The sequence below is a fragment of the Kryptolebias marmoratus genome, linkage group LG9 (genome assembly GCF_001649575.2).
Source record: "Kryptolebias marmoratus isolate JLee-2015 linkage group LG9, ASM164957v2, whole genome shotgun sequence".
NCBI lineage: Eukaryota > Metazoa > Chordata > Actinopteri > Cyprinodontiformes > Rivulidae > Kryptolebias > Kryptolebias marmoratus.
This window is the reverse complement of record NC_051438.1, coordinates 9,650,113-9,666,367: the sequence shown is the minus strand read 5'-3', so window position 1 is coordinate 9,666,367 and position 16,255 is coordinate 9,650,113. Positions and strand designations below refer to the sequence as shown.

At 46.8% G+C, this 16,255-nt stretch overlaps 1 protein-coding gene across 2 annotated transcripts in view; it reads left to right on the top strand.

Annotated features, from left to right (window-relative positions):
* Positions 1-16,255, top strand: part of tenm1 (teneurin transmembrane protein 1) — a 265,666-nt gene that overhangs the window by 81,415 nt on the left and 167,996 nt on the right. For both annotated transcript variants that reach the window (XM_017419725.2, XM_025006695.2), the window contains exon 5: positions 878-1,116. In XM_017419725.2, coding sequence (XP_017275214.1) covers positions 878-1,116 — 239 coding nt within the window. The remainder of the gene's footprint in view (positions 1-877; positions 1,117-16,255) is intronic.

Genomic DNA, 16,255 nt, shown 5'->3' with positions numbered 1-16,255 from the left:
GCGCTCGGAGGACTGTGTGCTGTGAACGACCCTCGGCCGCTGCCACACCGAGATTTGCGGCCCCTTTTTTTTTTTTTTGTGTGTGTGTGTCGACAATCTTGACTTGGATTGAATCCCAGAAGTTAAAGCTACGCGTCGCCAAGTGTTAAATGAAATGATTAAACTCGACGTTAACAAAGCGCTCGGCGGAAGCTTGACAGACGGACATCGGTCGTCCTGTGGGTAAACGCCAACCTGCAGCGGGACGAGTTTGGCTTTTTGTGCCGATGACGTTGACCGATGACCACGGATCTTGCTCTGGTTCCGCAGGGGACCACATGGCTCTTGGAGGTGACCCCAATACCCCGCACGCCCTCAGCACCCCCTCAGAACCCCTCAGGGGGGGTGGGGGATAGCGGTCATTTCCTCCAGATCCCACCGCTCTTCCTGAATCCGATGTTCGACAGTCAGTCAGAGCCTCCCTCCCAAAATAGAGGACAAGAAGACAAGAACTCTGAGCCGCGTATTCGATGCCTTGGACCTTAAATATATCCGTGCAGCTTCTCTGTGTGTGTTTTAAATCTTTCTGTTCCCTTAAAAAGAAAAAGAACATGAGAAAGTCTCTGTTTGACCAACATCCAGAACCAAATGTTTGCCTAATTAACTAGTCAGAGCTGGTATTTGTCATGTCAGAAGACAAAATCATCAACTGCTGACCAGAATTTAAAAAAAAAAGGGCACCTTTTTTCGCTGCCGAAGCTATCGGTGTAAGGAGTGTTGATGGACAGCCTTAGCAACAGTAACTAAGGAAGGCAGAGCTCTGACAGTCACTTTTACACTGGAGTGAAACGGGGCTTTTATTGTGTGTTTCTTTTTTTTTTTTTTTTTCCCCCTGCAGACATTTTCTGTTCAAGCAGGGCTCCGGCTCGTCGGCGCTGCTGTCGGGGGCCGGGCAGGGATACCCGCTGACCTCGGGCACGGTGTACTCGCCTCCGCCGCGGCCGCTCCCTCGCAGCAGCGTCACCAGGCCCCTGTTCACCTTCAACAAGCCGCACCGCTGCTGCAACTGGAAGTGCACAGCCCTGTCGGTGTCTCTGCTCACGCTCACGCTGGCCCTGCTGCTCACGTACGTCATCGGTGAGTTACCCGACCCAGTCTTCTTCCGTCTACCACGTTTCCACGTCTGTTGGCGAAATATCTCCGGACCCGCCGCGCAGATTTTGACGAAACTTCCGGAGCGTAATCGCTGGATGTGCGTCTGCAACTGATTGGCGCTTGAAGTTGACTGGATTCAACATGGCCGCCAAAACCAACTGATCTTAAAAAGCACAAAGATAGCTTTAACTCTTTCATTTATGCAGATATTGACCTGAAAGTTAGTGTGGTAGTAGCTGAGATTGATCCCCAACACATACTCTAAGCACATGCTCTGGGTTTTAAAATTTTGACATTAACCGCTCGGAGTAACCTCTGTCCGTCTGTTAGCAAAATATTAGATGAACCGCTGCATAAAATTTAATGAAGCTTTCAGGACATAGTCATGGGTTGTACGTCTATAGCTGATTAGGTTTTGGAGCCAGTCCAATTCAAGATGGCCGCTACAGTCAACTGAACTTAGAAAACACAAAACTGGCTATAATTCAGTGAGTTTTGTGAGATGATTTTAGTCTGAGCCTCTGCCTTGAAAGGCAGCGGATGATATGCATTCCCTGGAAGAATTCTAGGCCTTTAATTTAATAATAATGTCTTTTAATGAAATCACGTTGGAGTCGCTCCTTTTCACGTCTCAGTCACGCCTCCTGTTGCTCCTTCGGCTGTCGGGAGAATCTGTTCCTCCAGGTTCCCCCCCCCCCCGACGTCCTCCTCGACCCGAACTCGTTCCAACGACGCCTACGAGCGTTTCACGTCGGCTGCACGACTTTTCGCACGTTATTCGTTTGTGTTAGGGAGTTTTATTGCATTTGAACCGAATCTACTGGGAGAAAACACGAAAAAAAATAAATAAATAAAATATAAAAGAACTGAATGTGTGCCGAACAAACTTTACATCTTTTATTAAATCCATATTACGGTGGACAGAAAGTTTGGAGCTGATGAGATTAAATTAAAGCCGGAAAAAGTTAATAAATGTAAAGAGTTGCTCTGGGATCGGGCCTAGGAAGAGCTCACAGAGGCACTCAATGATGTTTCCAGTGCCAGGCTCTCACTAAGAAAACCTCCTAATAATCATTTTAATTGAGTTCTTTCAGTCGGAACTCTTCTTCTTCGGTTTCTGACGGACACCTCGGATGAATAAAACTTTAGAATTAACGACGTAATTCAGCTTCCTGTGGTGAGGTGACGAGCGGTCGGTGGTTTATCCGAACGCCTCCGTTTCATTTCGCCCGGACTGACGAGGCTAACGGCTAGTCCGAGCGGGACCAGGACCTGCTGTAAAACAACTCTCGTCTCAAATATTAGCAGTTTTTAAACCTTTACGAGGATCCAAAGCAGTCTTGGGCACGTTCTGAGAGGTAAAAAATCTAGATTAAACAAAAAACAGGCAGACATAATAAGTAATGTAACCAAGGCTACGTTCGCCCTGCAGGCTAATGCGGCCCGGTTCTGATTGTTTTGCCCCCGTATGCGACACATATCGGATCTTTTCATGGCTGCGTGAACCTGACAAATCCGACTTTTTCATATCCGACCCCGGTCGTTTCAGTATGTGGTGCTGAATCGGATACATATCCGATGTTTTGTGAACGTTCATGTCTGATGACAGGACGGAGGTCCCTCAGGTCAAAGTCCCTCCACTCTTCATCCACACATGCCTCTGCTCAGAGGCAGCAGCCACAGCTCCAACAAAGGTCATCGTGAACATCTGTGCTCTTTTATCTTTTACCATTTGGATGTACGGTTGGCCCCGAATCAATACGGACATGCTAACACTTGCAGTTCTTAAAACGGCAAAGAAAATCAGAACTGAGCGTTACGACCCGCAGTATGAACGTAGCCACAGTCAATATTTTGTCTAGGTAAAATCCTTTCCAAGTAACATTTCAGTTACGTTCCTCTAGATACTGAGGAGTCTTTGGACAAAGCTCTTCAGTCAGAAAGCGGCTCCGCCCTGAAACGTCAAGCTTTTTTTTTCCATTCGCCTCTAAACGGGAACACCGTTGGACCAAAGGATCCTTACTTTGCCTTAAAGAGTACCTTGGATCAGCGGTCCCCGACCCTTTCAACTCCACGAACCGGTTGAGAGTGAATCATAGACATATGTAGTGGAGAGAATCCGGTCATTTTTTAAAATAAATGTTATTCAGACTCCAAAAATAAGAAAAAAAAACCGAAATACTGCAAGTTAATTATTGTTTCTGTGCGGCCCGGTACCAAATGACCCACAGACCGGTACCGGACCACGGCCCGGGGGTTGGGGACCTCTGCCTTAGATCACTGTACAAACATTTGCAGCGTAAGTTATACTGTTCGTGTTTCTAAAAAAAAATCAATGGAGAAATCTCAGTGTTGGAGTTTGGAAGTGGGACCGTCGCGGGCCGTTTTACATCAGATGGTTCTTTACGTAAAGTTCCGTACAGCTGTTTGTACTGAAGGACGCCCGTCGTTGTATCAGCTGACACACGTGTTAAAGCTAACATGGCAGAGTGGCTGTTTGTACCGAAGGACGTCCGTCCGTCGTGTTAAAGCTAACATGGCAGAGTGGCTATCTGATGGGGAAGAGAGGAACTTAAACTGCTCCAACATTCAACAGTGTTCAGTGGCCAGTGGTGGAAAGATTCCTAAAAATGGCGTTCCAAGGCTCTGCTCTTGTCGTAACGGGGAAGAATCGAACTGGTTTTCCGAGCTCGAATCGTTCAAAGCGCTGTGTCCAGCAGGTGAGATGCTACCTACTCGTGACCTCTCCACGGATCCCTTTTTCAGAACGCGTCCGGTTCTCTGTTGTTCTGCTGCGTTTGGATCGAAGGAGAACAGCCGATTTCTCTTCATCGATCCCACTTCCTGCTCGTCCTCGAGCCTCGACCGGCCCCTCCAAGCCCCCCCCAACCTCTCCACCTTGTCAGTTCATTCCCCTCCCGTGGTGGTGTTCAAGGTCATGCCTGGAGCAGGAAGGGGTTTGCATTAATCACACACACACACACACACACACACACACATACTTGGAGTCGAAGCCATGCAGATTAATCCCCAGGCTGAACCATGCTATTCCATTAATGTCCCAGCCCTGGTAATTAGTGCATTAGTGAGAAGTGTGAGCGATGACTTGGAGACGACATCACCTTTTAATTGGTGTTGCGCTCCGCTCCTGTTTGCCGATGATTGAGCGCCGCGCTGACGTCACCGCGGGAAACCACGCCGCGACGTATGACGGGGGTGGGTCGTAGGCGGAGGTGACGCGTTGGCATGTAAATCAGAGCCGTTGGAGTCGTGAGATTAAAGTGGTCATGGACTAAAAGCCTTCGTCTGGGGTGGGTGACGGGAAGGAGGGGAGGTTGGGGGGGCCATCGGATGATTAGGTCCTCTCATTACATAATGATTCAGTAATTTTACCGAATTAATTAACAGCCACTGACAGGAAGAGGAGGGAGGGCGGGGCCAAGTGATTGCCATTAAGGTTTTCTTCTTCTGTATTTATTGATTTCGAGTCAGCCTCTCATTAAATCAAGTTCCCGTTGAAGATTCATTACCATTATCATAATGGAATCCAGAGCAAAATTAATTTCGGCTTCGTCTTTCGGAGCACGATAATGAACTTTTCGCTCATTCCGACCGTTAATCAGCGCTCCCCCCCTCCGAAACCGAGGTGCGCCGGACATATTTGTTTTAATTAAGCTTGAAAAACAGACCCCTTTTTTTTTTTTTTAAACGCCTTCTTCTTCTTCTTCTTCTCCTCTCCCACGAATGCGAGTCGTTCATCGCGTTGGACGGTCAGCTAAAGCTAATAATCCGACGGCTGCCGGATCGCTTATATTGGTGAAACCAAACGTCCCGTCGCTTTTTCTCCTCGGATGCTCTACGGACACGAGCTGGAAAGAGCTTAGTTTGCTTTCCCGTATTTAACAGCTTTTTTTTTTGTTCGCGTAAGACGGCGTCATTTTTCGGCCCGTACCATACGCATTGGATCTAGAAGGGTTGGATGTCACTGGAAGCGAGAAAGCAGTAAATGTTAGGGTTCTTCTTTGGTTCCACGCAAATTTCAGCTCGCCACGAGTCATCGGAGTGCCTCTTCTTTAAATGTACCATTGATGTGAATCGTCGGTGGTGGTGGCAGGGCGTCTCGGAATCCATATTTGAACCTTGCGGTCGTTCGGTTCGAGATCTGGTGGTTTCTGTTTGCGTAAGCGACCCAAACATTTGCCCGTTTTGAAACCTACGTACGGATAAATTGTTCATGGGATAACGTGACGTTTTTCTTGTCAAAAACAGCAAAATTACGTTTACCGGAGACGGGTCAAAAACGAGAGAAATGCCATTGGTTTCATTGGTGACATTAAAAACAAAAGGAAGGAGCACTTTGTGTTCGATTAATACTGATGTGTGACCTTTTTGTTTGGTAGAATTTGTACCGAAACAATTGTTCACCAGCCGTTTAATTGGAATCAAACAATAGGCTTGTGTGTTTGTTAAAGACACAAATTAGTAGCATAGTCCATGTTATTCTGCCTTTATTTCTTTTTTTTTTCCTTTCAAAATGAGGATATAAAACTGTAAGTCAGCAAACGCCTAACAGTTTTAGAATGTTCATGTTTACCTGTGTAACAGTATAACACCAATAAAACGATTGGTTGAAAGGTCCTAAACTTTTCATTTTGCTTTATTTATTTCACTATTTTTTTGTTCGTAAGAGGTTTCGAAGAAAAATGGTGAACAAAAAAATGAACTGGTAGCATTTGAGAAAAACAAACACGATCTGAGTCAAATTCTGTAGTTGGTTGAAACATAAAACAAAATTCTGAAAACCGTCGCGCTACGTTGGGATCTTTGCTCGGCAGAACGCCTGCATTAACCCGAAAGGATGAAGAAATAAGCGAGTTAAACGTTGATCTTCTTGTGAACTGTGCTGGTTTTGGTTTTTGACGACCGTTTTCTCCACTTTTCTGGTGCTTTTTTTTTTTTTTTCAAATCAAACAATTAATAAATCCAAAGACGTTCCTGGCATTTACTATATCGTGCTGTCTGCTCAGATTTACACTGTAGCTGCATCGCCGCGTGCTCTTTTCCCTCTCTTATTCTTTCAAACTTGGACGAAATCGCGTTAAATTTTCCGATTTCCGATTCATGGGCCAAGAGCCAAACCCCCTCCCCCCCTCCCCTCCAAGCACAAAAAGCTGCTAACTGACTCTGGCCATTCCCAGCGTTTCATACAAATATGACATATTCCTTTACTGCCGAGCCAAGCCGGAGCCGGGGCGTTTCCAGATGCTGGCAGCGCTTCCCAACACCCCGTCCCCCTCCTCTGCCCCTTCGGTGAAAATCATCTTGATGCAGCTGTTACATTTGGCGGCGGTTCCGGGGGTTTCCCTCGTGACGCGGCGCAGCCAAAAGCGCGTGCCAGGACGTCGCCCGGGTGCGGCGTGGAAGCGAGCCTGTAACTCGATCTCGACGACGCGGCGTCAAAGTAGGGCCGACGTGTGTCGGAACATGTGTCTGCTTTAAATCGTCCCCCAAAAAGCCTCCGACTTGTTTATTAATTTTTTCTTTCTTTCAGCGCCCTATTTCACCCCTCCCCGAACCCTCCTGGTGTTGCAAAGGCTGTGAATAGCTTTGTTAATTTGTTTATCCCCTAAAGTACCCCTCCCTCCCTCCCGCAGCCGTAGCTTGTTATTACGCGCAACACGGCCATCAGATACCAGGAGCGGGCATTATGGCAGCAAACAGGGCATTAAAAGGAGAGACAGAGGACAGATTAAGATCGCATCTGTAATCCTGGAGAATATTGGCGCCGGCAATGCTAGCTGTAGCTCGTTTTGAGCCCCCATTCAGGTCATCCCGATGTAAAAAAATCTACCTACGAAAACAAAAAAGGCGTGGGAATTAGAGTATTTTCTGTCTTCGTAGATGTTTAGAAAGTTTACAGTCCTCTCTTGCACAATCAAAACAAAACCAAAAAAAAAAACCTCTAAGAACCCCATGAACTGTAATCGTCTCTATGGCAACAGGGAGAAGTGCCTGACGCAGGGGAAATGAGCGAGTTCGGCAGCACCCTGCAATCCAATAATCAGCACCAAATCCCATTTCAGCCAATCGCACGCGGGCGCCGACAACGTGTGCTGCGAGCCACCATCTTCTTTATAGTTCTGTTGTGCGCAACATGTTGCTTCAAGGAACTCTGCGGTTTTCCAAAGGAGCCAAATGAGTCATTAGTTGCTCCGAGTTTATTACTTTCAAGTGTTTTTTTTTTTTTTTTCTGTCTCTCTCTCAAGCAAATCTAGTTTCACAGTTTGACGGTAAACGCGACTTTAAAGTCTCCTGTTAATCACAGAGGGCAAACAAAGTGCAGTCTCCAGCTGCGGACAAGGGCTTATTAGCCACGGCAAATTGTTATTTTCCTTCATGATAAATCGGCGGATTACCTCTTTATTTGCCTTCCCAGAGCTCGAGGCGATGTCTTCCAGTGGCTGTTCGAGCCCGGCCCTCAAACGCGGTGGCGGCGCACCCGTTTTGCGAGCTAGGCTCAGCAGACGCTAGGCGCTCAGTCAGAGAAAATCAGTTTTAGCTCGTACACGTGTATTTATTTCCCACCGAGCAGCTTATTGTGCCTCAGATGTTTATCTGTGTAATATCTAGTCTGCAATAAGTGCTGAGCGTGTTTTCACATAAATCAACGTTGACGTGAAAATAACAAATTTGACGTTGCTAAAGCGGGTTATTTCACAGGCCTTCGTCAACTGATTTCAAATATTTACCATTTTGAATACAAGAAAAGTAGTCTTTGGTTCACTTATCAGATGAGAAATCCTTCATGTCCAGAGCTGAGTAAGAGTTCAGTGGCTCAGTCTTAATTTGTATTTCTCCTCTAAATGTTCTTGCATTCCTTGTGGGCCTCAAAGCACCAAGCAGATTAAAGCTTATCATAAACAGAGTGCTTGTTCTGTGTTTTTCTGTGTTGTTGACAGGTGGAACACTGAAACTAGGAGGTGAGGTTAGCACACCATGCTAACGGTAGCCTAGACCTAAAGGAAATACACTTTGATAGACTATTATGAACCTTGGTCATAAAAATTTAGTAAAGGGTTAAAAAAGGGGAGAAAAAAATGGAGCTGTGCGGGAAAAAACCCCCCAGTTAATTCACAATAAAAGTAATGTTAAATAAGCCGCAACAGAAAATCTGTTGAAACAAATAGCACTAAAGCTAACTGTAGCATCCAACTGTACTAAACATGTCAAAAACTTAAACTCAAGTCAAAAAAGTCAAAAAAAGATTAACTAAAGTGGCACGTTTTTGATAAAAAAATGTTTTCCTTCAAGAAACTGTAACAGACAACCATGTTAGTTTGTTTGAGATCATTAAGCTAAGTAGCTAGCTTCACATAAAGCTAAGTAGCTAGCTTTAAATAAAGCTAAGTAGCTAGCTTCACATAAAGCTAAGTAGCTAGCTTTAAATAAAGCTAAGTAGCTAGCTTCACACAAAGCTAAGTAGCTAGCTTTACGTAGAGCTAAGTAGTTAGCTTGGAAATGCACTTCATGAGGACAAACCAAGAAAGAAAAAATGAAAAATGTTTTGTTTCACAGAAAAGGTGATGCTATATTTTTGTTACGTAATATTTTGTCTCGCTTTGATTTAGCACTGCTATGTCAAGTGATTAGTGGTTCAGCCACTAGCTAGCCTGCAGCTAATTTGTTTCAGCCTTGCAGATGCAACGTAGCCCGCTACGTTAGCCAAGGCTGCAGTCGATGGAGAGTCGTGAGGAAAGCAACCGTGTGCTCCGGAAGTTGCTACTTGCTCGGGAAATTTTCAAACAGAACAAGACAAATTGTAAGGAAGGCAAACAATGAGAACAAACGAGGAGTTTAGCTTTCAGGGCTGATATAGGTGGAATTAGTGGCATTAATCTTTTTTTGTGGTGTTGCTTATATGGAACCACAAGAAGAGTTAAGCGACCTGCAGGCTTTAAACCCCTTAAAGGTGAACTAAACTGAGGAGCTGTTTAGACCGCATGAACCTACAGTCTGTATCGAATGTAGCTGTTTTATGAAATCACAGCTTTCCTATAGCGGGAGAAAAATCTGTCTGAGGTGTGGTTTGAGGTTGTAAGACGAGAGACCTCACTACTAATTGATCGTTCCACACCGCAGGAGTTTTCTAGTTTAACCCCCCAGTGCTTGGGGCTCACATTGAACTTGTCTCACAGTAAATAAAGCAACTCAGAACACAGGAATTCTGTTTGCTTTAACGGGCAAAAAAAAGCCACAAAAACCAGTGATGTTGATGGAGAAAAATCTGGGCTGCTTGCTTTTCACAAAACCTGTGTTCAGTGAAAACGTGGACTGGTCCCTCTGAGCGATTTGTCATCGCACCACTGCCGTGGAAAGCGGGTGATCGTGTCATCGCTCGTGTTCGTTTGTGTCCGTTAGCAAAACACTTCACGAACCAGCGAACAAGTAAAAGAACACAAAAACGTAACAACGGCCCATTTACCGTTGTGGAATCAACCACAATCATGGTGGCTGCCACAACTTTGGTAAACAAAATAAAAAAGGCTGTAACTGTTTTTTTTTATTGATAGTGAGCTCAATTTCAGTGTGGTAGTAGCAGAGAGTAATCCCCAACACAAGGGGGCGATCACACTGGATTGTTATTTATTTATTTATTTATTTTTTTTATCATTTTAACCCTTCGTCCACACAAAAATAGCATTTTAGGATCTCCCCAAAACTGTATTTTTTTGGAATGAATCTTGCTACGCCACCTTGTGCTTTTTCTTCTTCTTTGTTGGTAACGTAGACGGCTAAAGTCCCGCCTCTAACCTGACCTCCATCTTCTTCTTTCTCCTCGCCGTGTTGACGATGTTCATGCAGGCTTCAGGCGCGTACTCCACGCCTTTTATTTATTTATTTATTTTGTTTGTTTGTTTTCGGGTCTGTTTCGGTGGCAGCGCCACAGCGCCTCATACAGGCCTGGCATAGCCACTGCGCCGTTTTGGGTCCATTTTTTTCCCCCTGTTCCCGTGCGGACAAAAAAGGCATTTCCAGAAACAGTGCTGTGTTTACCAAGATGGTTTTAGATACGACAAGTAAAGAGATTGTCTTGGAAAATTGTTTTGTGTGGACAGAGCCCAAAACCTGCGAGGAGGTGGGCGACGCGTATTCCTTTTAGGGAATAACGCTTTATTTTTTAACTGGACTAGACAGAGGAGCAAAACAGTTGGGATAAATCCAAGCAGCATGGATGTGGTCAATAAAACGACAGTCCGAGTCTAAATATGAAAACCTGCTTTTTTTTTTGTTGTTGTATAACTTGGTTTCATAAAAACCCCGACAGTGTGTGCAGTCGGGCAGCTCGGCGTGCCAGCCCCTGCACAGCGCGCTGTATTCCACTTTAAGATGTTTGTTTTAATTCAATGCAAAAAATGCCAAGAAAACTTTTTGAAAAATGACTTTTAAAACAAGCAGCTGGTGGTAAGCGGAGAAATCAAACCGTAAAACCTCGCTGTAACAGGTTGGCGTGACATTTTGCAGCATTTAAAGGCTTTGCTTTGATTCAAGGGTATCGAAGCTCAATGTTTAAAACTCACCTGAAAGAACTGGTTTCCCCCTGAGTTACTTTAATATTATTATTATTATCTATTCTCCATAAACTTTACTACAACTGTAGATCGTTGTGAGTGACTCTCAGCTACCACCACGTCAAGTTCTAGCTCAATATCTGTAAAGGGGACTGAATCGTAGCCAGTTTTGTGTTGGCTAATATCAGTTAGCTGCAGCGGCCATCTTGTATTGGACTGACTCCAAAAGTGAATCAGCTGTAGGTATACATCCAGTGATTAGTTCCTGAAAGTTTCATTAATATCTGCCCTGTGGCTCATGAAACATTTTGCTAACAGACAAAACGGGACTGACAGCGGCAGGTAAAGCTGGGGTTTTCGGCGGCCATCTTGCGCCTGGAGTATTGTGAGCGTTGTGAATGACTCTCAGCTGCTGCCGCGCCAAATTTGAGCTCAGCATCTGCAAAATATTTGCTCACTTTTACGCTTCCGTGGGCAAAATGGCTACGGCGGCCATCTTGGATTAGATCCGCTCCGAGTCAAGTCGGCGGCAGACACGCATCCAGATATCCACGAAGTGTTCAGTCGCTGCCAAACGTTTTTTATTTGGTTGTTTATGCTTTTTTTGATGGAATACGGAGGAGAAAAAAAAGACAAAGTGAAACAAGTCGGCAAAAGTCTCGTGTTTGTCGCGGCTTGCTGCCGCGCTTTCGGGCGACGCAACGCCGCTGCTCGGTTGGAGGTCGGCGGCGCTCTGGCAGGAAACGCAGCTGATGAAGATGTTAGTTCCCATCAGAGCTGCTTAAACAAGTGGCTGTGGATCAGCAGCGATCACGGCTCTGTCAACGAGGGCAACCGGCAACCAATTATCTCCTCAGTAATGCTGCGTGCGGCAAAATTGGCTGCCGGCGACTTGTTTTCACCGAGTCCCGGAGTCTAGCATCTATTAGTGGAGCTCTGGCTCAGCGCGGTCCAGTCGGACAGGAAAAACACAGTCGCCACGACTCAATCACGCAGGCCGACTTTGAGCTCTTTGTTTCAACAGATGCTGTTTCTAATCACAGCTCCTTCCTGCCGGGCTCTCACCTCTGACACGTCGCGCTTGTTCCTCGGTTCTGTGTCTTCATGTAGTTCGCTGTTTTCGCAAACAGCTCATTGGCGTCTGACGCTTAACAAAAACGGGGGAAATTTCAGGTGACTGACTCAGTTGCGATTGGAAAGCGGCGTTGCTTAAAGGGAGCCGCGTTGACCCGCCGCCGTCCGAGGCTGAAGTTTCAAGTGAGGATTTTACGCGATCTCTCAGTGCTCAGAGTATGTGTTGGGGATGACTTTCAGTCACTACCACGACAAATTTGAGTTTGATATCTGCAAAATTGACTGACTTGTAGCCATTTTTGTGTTAAATGGGTTTGGTTTTCTTTGGCGGCCATCTTGAATCGGTTTGACTCCGAAATTAAATCAGTTGTAGATGCACATCCAGTGTTTATTTCCTGAGAGTTTTAATAAAATCCGTGTGCTGGTTTATTAGATATGTTGCTAACAGATGGACAGACTTGACCCAAACAGTGAACCCTAAAGTTTTAACTAAAGATTTTATGCAATCTCTTAGTGCTCAGAGTATATGTCGGGGATGTCTCCCAGTCACTACCACGCCAAATTTGAGTGTATTATTTGCAAAACTGACCGAGTTAAAGTAATTTTTGTGTCAGTTAAGGTTAATTTTCTTTGGCGGCCATCTTGAATGGGTTTGACTCCAAAAGTTAATCAGTTCTAGCTGCACATCCACTATTTATTTGCTGAGCGTTTTAATAAAATCTGTCCACCAGTTTATGAGATATGCCGCTAACAGACGGACAGACTCGACCCGAACAGTTTTAGGCAAAGATTCCCGTGCGACCTCTTAGTGCTCGGAGCGTTTGTCGGGGGAGGACGCTCAGCTTCCGTCACGCCAGATTTGATCCCCGTGTCTGTAAAATTGGCTGCGCTGGAGCTACCTTCGCGTTTGGGTTCGGCGCGTCGGGTCGTCTGTGGCGGCCATCTTGAATCAGGTTCGTTCAGAAAACCTAACAAGCCGGAAGTGCGCACCCGGCGGCTGCTTGTGGAGGGTTCCGTTAAACTCCGTCCAGCGGTTCTTGAGATATTTTGCTAACAGACGGATGATTGATAACATTGATAACGACACGATTGTGCTTACATACCATATATGTGTAGGTAGAGCAGTTTAAAGCTAATTGTAGGCGGTGCAGCCAGTGGTTGAGGCCGCGCCTGACGTCGGCTCCTCGGCTCCAGCTCCTTTCAGCTCGCCGCTTCACGCCTCATTGGCGTTGGTATTGATCGATCCCGTTTTCTCTTTGTTTCCACTCCTCTGATTAGCCCGTCTGATGCGGCTCTAAGAAAAAACCAAAAAACCAAAAGAAAAGCTTTAAATGGGGCCGGACGGACTCTGCTTACTAGGTCGACGGCTCGGATGGCTCGTCGGGGCGAGTTCATGCCCGCCTAGGTGCGCGCTGGCGTCCAGGGTCACTCACATGACCCCCCTTCCCGAAAGCCCACGCGAGAAACATATATCCGCTGAGCTATACGGTCGGCGTCAGGCAGCCGTGGCAGGTGGCGGCGGCTGTCGGAGGGAAAAGGTAACATGGAGGAGGCGATGTCCTGCTCATTCAACACAACTTCTTTCTTCTTCTTCTTCTTCTTCTTCTTCTTCTCCTTTCCTTTGCAGCTTTAACGTGACTCAGCTTTCAGAAGCGTATCCTGAGACAGCTCGTGTGGGAGGAGGAGAGGAGGACTGTGACAGAACCAGGGGAAGGGAGGCGTGTTTCCTGGGAGGTGGAGAGGGGGGGGCGAAGAGAACAAGGCGGGCAACGCACGAGGAGCGTGTGACTAACCAGATAACTGTGACGGCGTGGATAGGGGGGGGGAATAAACACACGGATACGCGGCAAATCTCCTCGACGAGCGTGTCGCCACCTCCACTCCGTCTTTATCCGCCGCTCCTGTCCTTTTTTTTTTTTAATCCCTTCATCCAAAATAAGACGGCTCCCTATTTCGGGAGAAGAGCGAGGTCAGAAGCGATGCAGATTGAGGCGGGAGCCCCCCCCCCTTCCCCACTTGATAGTGGCACTCGAGGAGTCGGTGGCGAGGAAATGGGGGGGGGGGCTACAGGTGGGAGGGCGGACACACCCCTCCCTCCACCCCTTCTCCAGATTCTCCGTCTTTCCCCTGACGTCGAGTTTGACTCAGACGCATTTCATCGTCTCTGAAGTCCTTCCCGTTCCCTCTCCTTCACACTTGTTTTCCCCATTTGTCCCCCCCCCCGCTCTCCCATCTCTCTCTCTCTCTCTCTCCCTCTCTTTCATCTCCCTCCTTCTCCCATCCCCTCAGAAGTTTTTTTCCCGGCTGAGCTGGAGGCTGACGCGGCCGCGGACGGGCTTTCGGATGAGCAATCGCCTTTACTGTATATGCTAAACTATGCGCTAAACCTAATGACGGATGCTCCCGAAAGCGTCCGCCGCTGGGTAAGAACGAGCTGTAGTCTTTGGCTTGTCAGACGGCATCCAGTCGCCGATTAGCTATACGTCTATGAGCAGGGAGAGCTCGGCAATCAGGCGTCGAGTGGGCTTCCGCTCGCATGAGGGTATTGATAAATCATTTTTAACTGACTGCAGTCCTACCTTGGCGGTAATGCCTATCGATAGGATAGTATATTCACAGTCAATCTCACCCTTTGTGTCCCGCAGCCAAGCCGAGGACTTTACACGAGGTGGAAAAAAAGGCATTAAATTGCAATGCGCCAAACACACACACACACACACACAGATACTCAACGGCGGCGCACGATTCTCCTTTATCTCCTCCTCTTTCGCTCGCCAAAAGTGTGAAATTTAATCATCACTCGAGCCCACAATCGCTTCTATCTAATCTGGAGGCGCGCGCGCGTGGGCCCGACAACAACAACGGCCGGCCAATGCGAGGCCTCGGCCGGTTCGAAACGTCAGCCTTTTCAGAATATGTCGGGTTGTTTTGTTCAAAAAGGATTTGGGCGTCCGGAGCCACGAGTGGACGCAGCTTACGTAGAGTTGGACCAGTGTGGGCCTTTGATTGGCCAATACCGACTGTTAGTAAGTAAAGTAAAAAAACAATTCATGCTTCGACACAAGCTTTCTTTGTTAAAAAATAAAATTTTCAAGTGATAAATAATGGCTCCACGTCTACAAAATAAAAGCCTTGTGACCAACATTGCTAGTAAGCCATTTACCACGATCTTTTTCACTCATTTTATTGTTTTATCCATTTATGGCAATCAGCTAAAGCTAAACATTCGAATGGAAATCATTGTTAAAGTGAAGTTGATTCCTGTAGATCCTCTCGGGACCCCCTTAAATGGTGTTTTATGTCCCGCAATGAGGTCCCCAATCCCAACTTTGAGAACCACCGGTCTCATAGATCTGACAGGATAGTTGAATGCCGACTGAGTAAATGTGGTAAGAGTCACTAAACGTACTGATAATCTTACCAAGAGGAGATATATAAAGCAAGAATAACACTGGCCCCAGACCAGAACCCTGGGGTACTCCACGTGACGTAGAGATTACAATTTACCAGATAAAAAAGCAGTTATTGGAGAAATTTGGCCAAACGTTTACTGTAGGATGTCTGAGCTCAAAACTCAAAACTTTTTAGGCATCTTCCCAGATTTTGAAGAAGTCGGCGGCAGTGGATCAGGAGGTAGGGGTTCGTCCTGTTACCGAAGGGTTGCCGGTTCAATCCTCAGCTCCATCTCAGCCGTTGTGTCCTTTGGGCAAGACGCTTCACCTGCCTCGGTCAGAGGGCTCGGTGGCGCCGGTGTGATGGTGTGAATGAATTTACCATAAAACTCTCTCATGGAAATATAGCAAAGATTAGCACATTATTCCAGTTTAGCTTCAATTTTGGGTCTGCCTGGGTGCCGGGACTGGAACAGCACCCCTTCCGTAAAAAAAAAGGAACTCCGGCTGCAGGAAGTGCCGACTGATCGAAACAAGGAAGGTGGAGCCACACGTAACGACACCGTCCTGCCAACGGATACCATTATTTTACGAATTACCAACAGCCGGCCTTAACAACTGGCCCGCCGGTCCATCGATCTGCCATGACGCTTATGGAACTTTGCTGTGACGAAAGGACTGTTCTCCCTGCACCTTTTGCCGTCTCGTTCCCAGTCCCCCGCTCTTGGATTCATGCGCCGAAATATCCATAACAGCCACATCAAGTAGCCCCATTACTCTTAACCGTCTCTGTCTGTGCCGATCTCCTTCCCCTTAGCCTCCCTCATCCTCATCTCGACAGGAAAGCCGAAGGTACAGAAAGAAGCCCCCCCCTGCACAGCAGTGCCATCCTATTACCTCTGGCAGTCATCTCACTGTCACACTGATCAATGATTCATGCGTTGGAGGGGCCCCGGCCTGTTAGCTCGCTGCCACTCACTGCCGTTGCCGCGCTCCGCTTTCTAATGACTGGACTCGGCCCGAGTCTGCCTCTTTAACGTGTGACGATTTTGCTCCGTTCTTCTTTTACTTTCTTTCCCCCCCCCC